The sequence below is a fragment of the Coenobita brevimanus genome, chromosome 110 (genome assembly GCF_032717465.1).
Source record: "Coenobita brevimanus isolate Jiangsu-jjx chromosome 110, ASM3271746v2, whole genome shotgun sequence".
Taxonomy (NCBI): domain Eukaryota; kingdom Metazoa; phylum Arthropoda; class Malacostraca; order Decapoda; family Coenobitidae; genus Coenobita; species Coenobita brevimanus.
Genome location: NC_137063.1, coordinates 12,583,497 through 12,598,993, shown reverse-complemented (window position 1 = coordinate 12,598,993; position 15,497 = coordinate 12,583,497). Strand labels below are relative to the sequence as shown.

Sequence of the window (15,497 nt, the reverse complement as noted above, 5' to 3'; positions counted from 1 at the left end):
TTAATTTGCCTAGCTCTTTTCTGTATATTTCTCGTCTGGCCTCCAGCTGCGTTTTGACCCATGCATGCTGCCGGAGGGTATATAAGGCGGGGAATTTTGAATGGAGACAGTTTTTATGGGATTGCCATTGGGAGAGGGAGTGTTTGGACTGGAGATCAGAGAGGGAGGAGAAGCGGTATTTTGTGTGTTGTATATGCAGTAATCCCTCTACTTTCCGGACGCCCACTTTCCGGACATCCCCACTTACCAGACATAATTGTCCCGGGATCCAATATTCCCAAAATGGTCCGAAAACCGCAAAAAATTAGAAAAAAAAATAAAAAAAATTCCCGCCTGTAATTTGAACTTGGCGCACCGGCGCGTGACAGCTTTGTTGTGGTGCGTCATTCCTCCGACGTCAGTTAGAGCGCCCCTGCATCCTCCCCACTTTCCGCCTGTCTCGTCGTGAGTGAACGCTCGTCGTCATGGCTGCCCACGTGCTCACTTTTGTGGTGGTGCCTTACCTGCTGCAGGCACTCCTGCTGCTCTCGTGCCTCTCCTTCGTGTGTGTGATGATGGACCTGCTGCCTGAGAAGAGGAAGAGAGTGGTTTTGACTCTGGAGAAGAAGCGGGAGATATTGGAGAAAGTAGATGTGGGATGGTCTTCGTCACGCATCCTCTGTCAGTTCAACCTGGCCCGATCTACTTTGTTTGATATTAAGAGATCCCGAGACAAACTCATGCAGTACACGGCTGACTTCTTGTCGAAAAGCAAATGCAACGTGGAGAGGAAGATAATGTTTACTCTCAAGTTTGCTGAAGTCGACCGCTCCACATTGATTTGGTATCAACAGCAACGTGCTGCTGGTGTGATGGTACGTGGTACAGAGCTGAAGGCTGCTGCTGAGAAGTTCGCAAGGCTTCACGACACCCTAGACTTCAAGGCATCCGAGCGTTGGCTCTTCACGTTCAAGTTGCAACATGGCCTTACCAACTGTTAGTCTCATGGCGAAGCTTTGGTCATACTGTACACAAATGATATTTCACTGGTGAAGCTTATCTGAATTTTTGTGCACATGATATAATGTCTCTCTCCAAGGTGGGGCTGGTAGAGTATCTTGCCTTAGGGTATGCATAAAAGCATATCATTATGTGTCATTTTGCTATTAAACACTATCTATCTATCTATCTATAGCCCGACGCCCTAATCCCGCAAAGGGTGGCCGCAGACAAAACGCCTCCAAGTCACTCTGTCACCCACCATTTGACTCCCCTCCCCCCAACTCACCCCCCCCTCCCTCATATACCTCTCAACTCCATCCCTCCACCTCACCCTCGGTCTACCCCTCCCTCTCCCTCCCTCCACCTCACCTACATACACCCTCTTAGTCAGTCTTTCATTCTCCATCCTCTCCACATGTCCAAACCACCTCAGTGTATTTCTCCTAATCTTTTCAACCACATCCACATCTACCCCACAACGTTCCTTCACTTCTTCATTCGTCAACCTGTCCCTCCATGTCACTCCACATGCTCCTCTCAAGTAACTCATTTCCACTGCTCTCACTCTTGACTTGTTCCCCTCTTGCAAGGTCCACGCCTCGCTTCCATACGTCAGGGTAGGGATCACAATACCATCATGCAGTGACTTCTTAACTTCCATACTCACCTCCCTATTTCTCATCACTGCTTTCAGTGTGCCAACAACCTTCCTTCCCTGCTGTACCCTTTCACGTACTTCATCCCCCAAAGTTCCATCCTTACTCATCACACTACCCAAGTACTTGAATGCACTCACATTCTCCATATCCTCACCATCCAACCTCACTGCACACTCTGTGACTTCATTCCTCTCAAACACCATAACTTTACTTTTGTTTACATTAACTTTCAGCTTCCTCCTCCTACACACTGTCCCAAATTCATTCACCAAACCTTGCAACTCCCATTCATCTTCACTCATCAATACTGTATCATCAGCAAACAGCAACACCGGAAGCTTCCAAATCTCACCCTCATTCATTAGGGCCACCCCACATCCACTGCCCTACCTTGTACCTCCTTTACGACCCCATCCATATATATATTAAACAGCCATGGAGACATTACACACCCCTGTTTCAGTCCCACATTGAGATCAAAGAACTCACTCAGCTCACCATCCACTCGCACCGTAGCCCTAGCTCCCTCGTACATACTCTTCACAGCACTCAACAATTTCCCCTCCACTCCATATATTCTTAGTACCTTCCACATACCTTTCCTATCTATTCTGTCATAAGCTTTCTCAAGTCCATGAAGGCAGCGTACACTTTCCTTCCCTTCTCTAGATACTTCTCCACTAAACATCTTAGAACAAATATCTGATCTACACACCCTTTTCCCTTTCTAAATCCCCCTTGTTCTTCTCCAACTAGCTCCTCTGTCATATGCCTAACCCTACCAATGAGTATTCTACCATATATTTTACCAGTCACACTAAGAAGGCAAATACCCCTATGGTTACCACATACTTCTCTCTCCCCTTTTCCTTTGTACAGAGGAACAATTATACCTGATTTCCAGTCCTCTGGAACCCTTCCCTCTTCCCAAGCCAATCTACACAACTTCCATATCCACTCCACAACAATCTCACCCCCATACCTAAGCATTTCACCACACACTCCATCAATTCCTGGGGCCTTTCCCAGCTTAATCTTCTTCATCGCTTCCACTACTTCCGACCTACTGATCTCTTCCTCCCTCCTCTCATCTCTTCTTCTCCCAGCCATTCCCCAACCACTTATACTCACACTGCTCTCACTCTCTACATTCAACAAATCCTCAAAGTGCTCCTTCCATCTCCTCAATTTCTCTCTCTTCTCCACCAACAATCTGTTATTCCTATCTTTCACTCCCCTACTATTTCCCCTTTCACACTGCCTTACTTTCTTTACCTCCTTCCAAAACAATTTCTTACTCTCCCTCCATTTCACACTCAGATTCCTCCCAAACTCTTCATCCACTTTCTTCTTACTCTCCTTCACCAGTCTCTTAACGTCCCTTCTCCTGCTCACATATACCTCTCTCTTCTCTCTCTCATCTTCTCCCCTACCTCTACTCGCCAACCATTCACCATATGCCTTCTTCTTTTGTTCCACAGCTCGTTTCACCTCATCATTCCACCATGCTGTCCCTTGCACACCCTTGCATCTCCTCCTCACTCCACAAACCGCCTCACACGCTGCGCTTATCTCTTCCGTGAATATCTTACACAATACGTCTTCCACCCCTTCCATCTGCTCTAGCTCATACCTTCCCAATCTTTCTTCCACTATGCTCTTATACTCTGTCCTCTTCTCACTATCTTGCAATTTCTCCACTCTTCTCACAGGAGCTGCTTCCTCCTGTCTTCCCCTTCGCCTCCTCAACCACTTTCTTCGCAGCTCTACCTTGGCCATCACTAAGTGATGGTCCGAGACTCCATTCCCCCACCCTCTCCACACCCTTGCATCCAACACTTGTCTTCTCATTCGCTCATCCACACACACGTAGTCTATCATTGCCTTTCGTTCAACAAGTTCACCATCCATCCTCCTCATTACTCTCCATGTATACCGGTGGATCATCTTATGACGAAAGTAGGTGTTGGCTATTGCCAACCCCTTACCAGCACAGATGTCCACCAAAGCACTACCATTCCCATCTACTTCCGCTGGCACACCCCACTGACCAACCACTCCATCCACTCGTACATTCATGTCTCCAATCAACAGCACTCTCTCGCTCCTCTCAAACTTGTCCATACATGCTTCTACTCTCGCCCAAAACTCATCTTTCACTCTTGCCACTCGATCCTCTGTTGGAGCATACACACATACAATCGCCCATGCTTGTATACCTACTTTCATCCTCACCCATACAATCCTTGCACCCACTGTTCCATACTCTCTTATATTCTCCTTCCACTTCTTGCTTATCATCAGACATACTCCCTCTCTTGCCCTCTCATTCTCACTGACTCCCGCACATATACCTACACCGTATTCCCATTCTCTCATCCTTTCACCTTTCCATTTAGTTTCAGTCAATCCACATATATCCACTTTTGCATCCTCAAGCATCTGGACAATCTCTCTCTCTTTCACTTCATCATTCACTCCTCTCACATTCCACGTTCCTACTCTCAGAATGTCCTTTGTCCGTTCCTTAGTCGTCAACGTATGGTCCGTCCGGGTCCGAGGCGCTTTATTTGCTTTTTTAGTTAGTTCTTTTTACGGGGTGGGGCACTAACCCACCACCAACCCTTTTAGTCGCCTCGTACGACAAGCAGGGATACTGGGGGAGTACAGGACTGCTTATCTGCAGCATTACTGTGTAACTGTTGATACTTCAATGAATTCTGACAAAAGCTCACAATATGGTTCACTCTGAGGCAAAGTACAGTATGATTACAGAATTAGCACAGTATAGCACAGGTACTCTGCCTCCAGCATTATTTAACTGAAGTATGAACTTTAATTCAATTATCTCCATGGGCATACAATCATAACATTTATAAAGTCTCCAACATGCTTGCATGCATCTGCCTTGCAATATCAATCACATTAACCGAAAATACACTGTGTCATTTTCATAATTTACAAGCTCATAGTTTCCAATCCAGTCCCTTCTTCTGTCCATCCTAGGCAAGAGCATGAGCTGTTGTACTAAAGTCTTTCTTATTCTTAGTGTGCAATGCACCTACTGTTATGCCCTGATACATGGCAATCATTTTACACTAAGTAATTAATTACAATTGGCACAACCAAACACTGATGGCTTTCAGTGAAAACAGATGGCAATTCAACCTTCTACAGAGATGGCAGGTGAGAGGATGATGATGGGTGGAGTTATGGTAAACAAATGGGGAATGATGTACTGACAGACATAAGTTGGGATGTGCACCTACCAGACAGCATACAGTACAGGCACACTTTCTATTTGGTTGACTGGCCGTTTTTCGGTGTCTAGCAGTTCATATAACTGAAAAAAGTTATTCATAGGGGTATTTTTATGGTACTGTACAGGCATTAGATATATGGCTGAATGAGAATATTGATTTGGATAGAGGGGTTAAAAAAAAAAAAAAAATTGAATAAGTGAAAAATCAGATATCAGTTGTGCAGATACCAGGGACTGCCTGTACTGCTTTATCAGTGAACAATATGACACAAAATTTTGATAAGCATTGTTTCGTACCACTCTCAGGATCTAGAAGACCCCCAGCTGGCAGAAAAGGTCCACTCCCCTGGTTGATGGGTAAGGCATTCATTCCCCCTCCATCTCCTCTTTGCTCTCCTTCACCTCTGCCCAAGATACTAGATGAGCCTTGTGCTGGATTTCTTGAAGAATTCTGACTATGTGCATTCTGTAAAAAAATAAAGCTCATATAAAGACAATGACAATGCTATCAAAGCTTTACTAAAGTTTACATTTTGTTATTTATGTCCACTGGGTGCACATGTAAAGAGCATCTATCAATCTATCCATCATCCATCCCAGTACTGCCCCATCTGGGGCATAGTGACCTTGGTGGCATTATGTGATCAAGAAAATTCAAACATCACTCAGAAGTAGACCCATATGGGCCACATCAAGTTGGAGCACCTCACCTCACTGGAGCATCAGATGTCAAGATTTTGTACAAGGGCAACATGGGTAATGCACTAAAACAGTAGCTACAAAACATGTCAGCAAACAACACTAAGGTCCAACCTTGATCCCCCTGTGTGGATCAGAGACCTGTTCCATAAATGGGAAAGGATTCATATGTCTATCTATCTATCTATTCCCAGATGCCTCAATCCCGTTTGGGGTGGCCACAAACAAATCGCCTCCAAGTCGCCCTGTCCCCCGCCATTTCACTGCCCTCCTCCCAACTCACATCCCCCTCTCTCATATACCTCTCCACCCCATCCCTCCATCTCATCCTCAGCCTCCCCCTCCCTCTTTCCCCCTCCACCTCACTCACATACACTCTCTTCGTCAGTTTTTCACCCTCCATCCTCTCCACATGGCCAAACCACCTCAGTGTGTTCCTCATAACGCTTCCTATCACATCCACATCAACACCACAACGCTCCTTTATATCCTCATTCGTCAGCCTGTCTTTCCATGTGACTCCACATGCTCCTCTTAAAAAACTCATTTCCACTACTCTCACTCTTGACTTGTGTCCTTCCAACAACGTCCAAGCTTCACTTCCGTACATTAGAGTTGGTATCACAATACTGTCATGTAGTAACTTTTTCACTTCCATGCTCACTTCCCTGTTTCTTATCACTGCTTTCACAGAACCAGCAAACTTTCTTCCCTGCTGTACCCTTTCAAGCACTTCACCCTCCAAATCTCCATCCTTACTCATCACACTACCCAAGTACTTAAACGTACTCACATTTTCCAATTCCTCACCATCCAACCTCGCTGTACATTCACTGACTTCACCTCTCTCAAAGACCATCACTTTACTCTTCCCTACATTCACCTTTAGATTCCGTTTCTTATACACTCTCTCAAACTCATCCACCAAGCCTTGCAGCTCCCCTTCGTCTTCACTCAACAACACAGTATCATCTGCAAACAACAGTACAGGGAGTTTCCAAACACTATCCTCTCTCACCAGGGCCACTCCAACATCCACTACCCTACCTTGTACCTCTTTTATTACCCAATCCATGTACAGATTGAACAACCATGGAGACATGACACATCCCTGTTTCAACCCAACCTTCAAAGAGAAAGATTCACTTAGTTCACCATCCACACACACTGCAGCCTTTGCACCATCGTACATACTCTTCACAGCATTCGACAACTTCCCATTTACTCCATATATTCTTAACACTTTCCACAATCCTTGTGTATCCACCCTGTCATATGCTTTCTCCAAATCCATGAACGCCGCATACAACTTCTTTCCCTTCTCTAGAAACTTTTCCACTAAAGATCTAAGAATGAATATCTGATCTACACAACCTCTTCCCTTCCTAAAGCCTCCCTGTTCTTCTCCAACTAAATTCTCTGTTCTTTCTCTAACTCTGTCAGTAAGTATCCTACCATACACTTTTCCTATTATACTAAGAAGACATATGTCCCTATGATTACCACACACTTCTTTTTCCCCTTTTCCTTTGTACAAGGGAATAATTATACCTGACTTCCAATCCTCCAGGACTCTACCTTCCTCCCAGGCCAATCTGCACATCTTCCACATCCATTCTACTACTATCTCTCCCCCATGCTTCAGCATTTCACCACACACTCCATCAATTCCTGGGGCTTTCCCCAATTTAACTTTCTTCATTGCTTCCACAACTTCTATCCTACTGATTTCTTCCTGTCTTCTCACCTCCCTCCTTCTCCCAGCCATTCCCCAGCCACTTATACTCGCATTACTTCCATCCTCCACGTTCAACAATTCCTTAAAGTGTTCTCTCCATCTGCTCACTTTTTCTCCCTTCTCCACTAGTAATCTACCATTTTTATCTTTCACTCCCCTGCTAACTTCACTTCCACCCTGTCTTACTCTTTTCACCTCTCTCCAGAACATTTTCTTACAGTCCCTCCACTTTACACTCAAATTCCTTCCAAATTCCTCATCCACTCTCTTCTTACTCTCTCTTACTAATCTTTTCACCTCTCTCTTTCTTTCTACATATAACTCCCTCTTCCGCCTCTCAACTTCTTCCACGCCCCTATTTCTCATCCATTCATTGTATGCTTTCTTCTTTTGTACCACAGCCTGTTTCACCTCTTCAGTCCACCACGCTGTTCCTTGCACCCCCCTCCATCTTCTCTTCCTTCCACACACCACATCACATGCTGCACATATTTCTTCTGTAAATATGCTACACACACCTTCCACGTCTTCCATCTGCTCCAATTTATATTTGCCCAATCGTTCCTCTACTTCTCTCTTATACTCTGCCTTTTTCTTATCCTCTTGTAACCTTTCCACTCTCCTTGCAACTACTCCTTCCTCTCGTCTTTCCCTTCTTCTATTCCTCCATCTTACTTGAACTCTAATTCTGGCCATCACCAAGTAGTGGTCAGAAAGTCCACTCCCCCAACCTCTATACACTCTTGCATCCATTACACATCTTCGCATCCTTTCATCCACACACACACATCAATCATTGCCTTCCTTTCATTCAGTTCACCACCCACCCTTCTCATCACTCGCCATGTATACCTGTGGATCATTTTATGCCTGAAGAGGGTATTGGCTATCACCAACCCCCTCCCAGCACAAATGTCCACTAACGCACTCCCATTCTCATCTTCATATGTGATAGAGGAATTATATGTGATAAAGGAATTATATAACTTCAAGGTCTGCAAAGGAAACATTTCTTCACTGATGAAACTTTTAATGACAAATGTTGGGCTAGTGGGCCAACCCTGCTTAAAGGTGTAAGTGTAGTTACCACCAGACAATCTTTTTCTGATTATCCACTTCTACCTTCCTGGAAATAAATTACCTGTGAACACAGAATAATTTTGAACTAGCTAATTCACTCATTGTCAAACCAATCAACACTAGGGCATGCAGTAAAACCTCATTATAATGGACTAATCTGGGCCCAAGCCACTCTGAAAAAAATGAAAGTCCAATAAAAGCGACATCTGGACTTCCCTCTGCTAACCCAGACTTTTTCTGATATACATATCGAAGCAATTTTCCGCATAAGATACTGAAGAAAAGTCAGAGATGCGTTCCAGGCCCATACCCAAACTCTCATATACCTTACTCAATCAACAGAGACTGACACAGAAACATCATAGGTAACACTGTATTATTATCCTCATAAAAAATACTATTGCTAGAAAATGAGACAGCAAACACCACATGCAGGTAGGTGAGGTTTGGAAGAGCAATTCAAAGGCTACAGCCAGGCAGGCGGCAGCAAGCTACATGGTGGCGGGGGAAGATGAGGGATGCGAGGGAGACAAGCAGGGGTGGGGGAGGGGGAGGGAATGGGGAGGGTTAATAGCACAGGTGGGTGAGGGCAGAGAGGGAGACAAGTAAGTGTCACGGAGGGTGGGGGAGAAGGGAAAGGCAGGAGGACAAGGAGGGAGATGAGCAGGAGTGAGGGAGGGTGATGGGACAGGGAGGAAGGAAAGAAAATCATAATGCCCTACTACTCCCCACCCTACCCCATCTCACTCACTTGCTCACTCACTCATCCTCCAGCTCTCTCACTGTCTCTCACTCACACTCTTACTCACTCACTCACTCACTCTCTCTCTCTCTCTCTCTCTCTCTCTCACAAACGCACACACATGCAGGACATCATCAGAGGCGGAGCTCCATGCACATTGTTGGAAAGTAACGCAAAATCGGAGGCAAAAAGGAAGAATGACTATTGTGAATATGCAAATTGAATGTGTAAGTGGTGGTCCCATCTCATCTGAGCAAAAGTAAGCTGGAGATGTCAATCAAATAAAAGTAAAACACAGTGATGTTTTTAAATTTTATACGACTGCACCATGGCGGAGAGAAGCAGTTAATTGTTTATATCCAGTGATAGTGAGTTTGCAGGGTTGTCCAATGATGACCAAAGCAATGGAAGTATCAAACTGAACCAAACACAAATAACAAGCATGGAGAAAATGGCTGAGAAGAATGCCCAGGAATTAAAATAGGTATGGGCAATAATTAGCAAATTACAAGAACGAACCTCGGAACAGGAGGGGGAGATAAAAGAGAAATCGGTTAGAGAGCATCTGGTCACGCAGTGCTGACCACGAGAGAAAGGTATCTCAATTAAACTGAATCAGCTGCAAGGGAAATAAAACAGCTCCATTGGGAAACTTAGAGGCTGAAGGAGGAAAGGGACAAGATGAAGTGCACAACATGACGAGCATGAATCTAAAACTAAGATGCACAAGCAGCATATCAAGGAAATCCAAGAACACCATAAAGGGTGGAAGAAAACTCAACAGGAAGATGAAATAAGTCTTAAGGAGATTTTAGAACAAAAGAAAAAGGAAAACCAGGAAAAGATAGAGAAGGAAGTGGTGAAGGTACTAAAACATAAAGAATCACTTGTCAGAGACGCAGCAGATAAGAAAAAATGTGTGATTATCTCAGGTTTGAAGGAAAAACTGATGTTAGGGAGATCAGAAAGTGAAAGCGAAGAACTGAGAAGGGCGAAGGAAATAGTATCAATAGTTATGGAAGGAAAAGATGAAGCCCAAGAGGATATCAAAGAAGTGTTTAGGCTGGGAAAATATATGGAGGGAGGGGCAAGGCCACTCAAAGTAAAATTTCAATCTCAGGTCACAATGAATGGAATAATCAACAACACTTGGAAATTAGCAGATAAAGAATGATTAAAAAATATTTGGATAAGGAGAGATGCAAATGAAAAGAGAGCTAAAATAAAGGAACTTGTTAAGGAAGTGAAGGAAAAAAACGACCAGAGAACAGAGGAAGAGAAGACAGAGTTCTATTGGAGTTATGGATCAGAAACTGAGGAAGTGGTACTAAAGGAGAAGGGGAGAGAGAAGGACAAAATAAAAAACAATCCAAAAGACTGAAAGTGGCATATGTTAATGTAGATGGTCTAATCTCAGCAAGTCCAGAAAAAGCTGACTTCTTGAGGGTAAATGAGCTGGACATAATGTGCTTCGCAGACCAAGCTAAGAGAGAACATTGAAATCCAAATGGGAGATGGGAAATACAAAATATGGAGTAGAGATAGAAAAGAAACAGTGGGAGAAGGAGTGACGATAGCAGTGAAAAACAGCCTGAATGTGGATAGTGTGGAAATGGGAGAAGGTCTGGCTGACATGATAAACATGATAATAGAAACCAGAGGGAAAGGCAAGAGAAACACTGCAGTAGCATAAGTTCCCCTCAAGACATGGGCATGGAATGAGGAGGAATTTCAGATGTTGTCAGACATAGCTAGACACCTACAGAAAGTGACTGAGAAAGAGGTAAACTGGGAGGAGTTAGATTCAGGAAGTAGCGAAGATTCGTGGGGCAGTATACTATTAAATGTAGCAATGGATAATGCAATGACCCAGTGGATCAAAGAAGAGACAAGATTTAGAGGTGATGACATACCAGCAAGACTAGAATTAATTCTAACCAAAGAACCTGATGCAACTGAATCTCTGAAATATCTGTATCCTATAGGAAAAAGTGATCATGCTGTGATGGATTTACAAACGATAAAAGGAAATGAGGAGATAAGATGAACTATACAGGCATCAAAGATACAACTTTGGGAAAGCAAACTTTACAGGATTGAGACAATATTTCGAAGAAGTGGATTGGTGAGAATTCTGGGAAATAAGAGAGACACAGAAGAAGTGCGATATCTTTCTAAACTTCTATAATAAGGGTGTGGAAAGGTATGTGCCAAAAGTTAGTGGGAATGAGAACTAGAGTTATTACTGGTTCAACAAAAGGTGTATGATTGCAAAAAAAGAAAGAGATAAGGTATGGAACAAATGAAGAAAGAGAAGTAATGATAGAACACAGGAAGAATATAAATGAACTAGAAATGAATATACAAGAATATGTACAGATGAAGAAACTTCAAAAAAAAGTATAGTTGACAAATGTAAGGAAGAAAAAAAGGTATAGTTGACAAATGTAAGGAAGAACCTAAATTGTTTTACAGGTTTGTTAATGGCAAATTGAAACAAAAGGATGGAGTCAATACGCTGAAAGAAGAAGGAAATGCCTATAAAGATGCAGTTACGCAAGCTGAAACAATAAACAAATGCTTCCAATCAGTCTTCACTAGAGAAAGTGATTTTGTGGAGGAGGAGGGAGTGACTAGATATGTAGCATTAAAAGATGTAAATGCTGAAGTGCAAGAAGTATACAAATTGCTGGAAACTCAAGTGCTGAGAAAGGCCCCAGGACCAGACAGGGTCTCTAACTGGATACTAATGGAATGCAGATAACATTCATTCATTCATTCATTCATTGCCAGACGCCATGTATCCCAAACGGGGTGGCCAAGGGCTTAGAGTTAATTGTTTTACAGGGAGGGGCACTAATCCTCCACCAACCCCACTTGACACGTAGGGATGCCAACAGCATCTGGTGTTCCCAGGCGGTCACCCATCCAAGTACTAACCAGACCCAACGTTGCTTAATGGCGGATAAAATTCACATTTTAATTATGTGTTCTCTGGAAGAAGGGAAAGTGCCTCGGAAATGGATGAGGGCCAATGTGATACCAATTTATAAGGGAGGGAACAAGGAAGAACCCCTGAATTATAGACTAGTGTCTCTGACCTGCATGGTTGCAAAATTGTGCGAGAGAATCCTGAAAGAAACGTGGTTAAAATATCTGGAGGAGATGGACATTTTGGGAGAAAGTCAGTTTGGATTCAGAAGTGGAAGGTTGTGAGTTTCCAACCTATTGAGCTTCTACTCAAGGGTGATACACATGCTACAGGAGAGAGACATTTGGGTGGACTGTGTGTATTCAGATTTGGAGAAAGCCTTTGACAAGGTACCCCACAAGTGACTGATGTGCAAACTGGAACCCACAGAAGGACTAAAGGGGAACCTCTTTGAGTGGATGACAGACTTCTTGAGAAACAGACAAATGAGGGCAGTAATAAAAGACAGGATGTCTGAATGGAGGAAAGTAACAAGTGGAGTCACACAGGACTGGATGTTAGCACCAGTAATGTTCCTGATGTATGTAAACGAAATGGTAGATGGAACGAACAGTTATGCAAGTCTGTTTGCTGACAGTGCAAAGATCATGAGGAGAGTAGAAGTTGAAGAAGACTGTAAAATGCTGCAGGAGGACCTGGATAGGATTCATGATTGGAGCTGGATATGGAATATGAAATTCAAAGCAAAAAAACGTAAAATATTAGAAATGGGTAAAAGTACCAGGAGACTATCCCTGAATTATCTGATGGGTAATGAACCAATCACAAAAGCAAGAGAAGACAAGGACTGGGGAGTGCTGGTCTGGGATACTTTGTCACCTGATAAACACATTAACAAGATAAATAGAGAGATGTATAATCTCTTGACTAACATAATACAGTAGTAGCATTTCATTACATAGATAAGATGATGAAAAAATTTAGAGTGGCCATGATCCGCCCAGTGATCAGTAGTGTGGTCCCCACATAAAAGGAAAGATATAAACAAGAGTGAAAGAATACTAATGGAATGCAGATAACATTCATTCATTGCCAGACGCCATGTATCCCAAACGGGGTGGCCAAGGGCTTAGAGTTAATTGTTTTACAGGGAGGGGCACTAATCCTCCACCAACCCCACTTGACACGTAGGGATGCCAACAGCATCTGGTGTTCCCAGGCGGTCACCCATCCAAGTACTAACCAGACCCAACGTTGCTTAATGGCGGATAAAATTCACATTTTAATTATGTGTTCTCTGGAAGAAGGGAAAGTGCCTCGGAAATGGATGAGTCCCTAGCCTGGCAGATCTGTCATACAGGGAATGGCTGGAAAAACTAGACCTGCCTTCCTTAGAAAAAAGGAGAAAGAGAGGCCACAAGATTGCAGTGTTCAGGTCCAGGATGGGAGTACAAGAAATTGGCAGAGAAGTTCTATTTGTATGAGATGGGAGAGTAACACATGGACACGGAATGAAACCGAAAAATCCAAGTTGCTTGAAGGATATCAGGAAATACAGTTTTCCACATACGAATGCACAGACCTGTGGAACAGCCTGGACAAAGAGATTGTCCAGTCTAGAAACTTAACCCTTCCATGGCCACAGGTCTGGAATTTTACATGCGTCCCTGGCTGATGCCAGGGCCATTTTCTGAAGTTTCGAAAATTGATTTTTTTTTTTCCCTTGCCATACTGAAGAGGAAGTTCCGATGCACCTGGTAGTGCAAATTTCAGCTTCCTAGACCCATCTTGTGGCATGCAATCAAACATGGAAGTTGCATAAATTTAGGCAGCTGATACTAGTCACATGTAGGCATTGCAGTGAGGCAACATTGCATTTTTTTTTTTACCAAAAAACATCGTCAGTGATGCTGAAAAGGTGTCAAATAACTAGATAAGCATATTTTGAAGATTTTCAGTACATAATATGTGAGGGTTGAATTTTAAAAATTATTTTATGAATTGATTTTACATTTTTCGGTGTTTATTGTGTTTATGGTAGTATCGACTTACTTTTGTAGTCTGGCTGGTGGAGTTTGTTTGAAAAGAGAGGCAAGAGTTTCTGTTTTCGAACCTAAATGAAATAAACATCATCCCTTGAGTGTACAGTGAGGGTTGAAATGCAAGATGACCTGCCATTTGAACCTCGCATGAGCTGATTAGCAGGAAGGGAAGAGAGGCCTTTCCACCCACAAAAGCATCACGTGAACATGGAAAACTTTCCTGTTATGCTTGCAAAGGGCAAAGAATATGTAAAATGATTCAAAACAGTACAACAAACCTGTGCAAATAGGTAAAGATACCGAACAAAAATGAATTTTTCTTTTATTTTCATGTCTTTTTTGTTTATGCCTGTGTTTACTTATAATCATAAACTGGGTGGTTGTGTGTGTTTCACAATGCGGGAGAAAGATGATATTTTTTGTCTGGGTTGAGATAATGGGTATAACTATGTCTGTTTGGGCATGGCCACGAGCGAAAATATTATACGTCCACTCATCACATTAGCAGGTAGTGAACTGACAAATGAGGTGTGAAAGCGTGAAGCGAAGGTCAGTCTCATGTCCCAGATGTTCATTCACTTCCCAAAAGTTTTCACAGTTTTCTACAAGTCACACTGCATTGAATGATCCAACCCAGTACAACAAACCTGAGCAAATAGGTAAAGATACCATGATAGGGAAAGATACCAAGATCTATCTATCTATCTATCTATTGCCAGATGCCACAATCCCGTAAGGGGTGGCCATTTGACTTTATTTGTTTTACAGGGAGGGGCACTAACCCTCCACCAACCAACTTGTTGGCACGTAGGGAGCACGTATGGTTTAGTTATATGGTTACCACCCAGGATTGTAAATGGTTTCTTAGCTTATAGGAAATCATTTAGCTTGTCACTCAATGTAAAGCCACCTGTAAAGGAAAGAAAAGCAATAAGAAGTGACAGGAAAGATGGGAGAAACAGGAAGAGAGGAGGGCATACACAGAAAAAGAGTGATAAGGGCTAAGGAAGAAGTAGGCAGCACTACATCAAGTGAGTGGATGATGGTCACCACCACCTACCAAGACAAAAATGTATTTCGGGAAGCGGTGGCAGAATCGGTAGAGAGGCAGCCTGCAGTCCTAATGGACCCAGGTTCAAATCTCAGCTGGGGCTGGGTACAGTGTGAGGATTTGAATTTCATAAAAAGCAGACTTTTCTGATCTACCAGATGACCTGCCGACATGTCATAAAAGTACCCCCGCTAATACCAGTACACCAGTCCTGTATGAGATAGCCCCTGCATGTATTCAATATGGATGGTGGGTGTTAGTGCCAAAGTGGTAACATGTGGAGATGTAGGAGGACTATTGGGCCCCAAGGA

General features: G+C 43.3%; 1 protein-coding gene across 1 annotated transcript in view; it reads right to left on the bottom strand.

Annotated features, from left to right (window-relative positions):
- The window catches only part of LOC145417306 (uncharacterized), a 564,754-nt gene that overhangs the window by 74,232 nt on the left and 475,025 nt on the right, over positions 1–15,497 (bottom strand). Inside the window, exons 8-9 of the mRNA XM_080285979.1 lie at positions 5,200–5,368; positions 4,910–4,983 (exon numbers count right to left, since the gene is read on the bottom strand). Coding sequence (XP_080142105.1) covers positions 4,976–4,983; positions 5,200–5,368 — 177 coding nt within the window. The 3' untranslated portion in view covers positions 4,910–4,975. The remainder of the gene's footprint in view (positions 1–4,909; positions 4,984–5,199; positions 5,369–15,497) is intronic.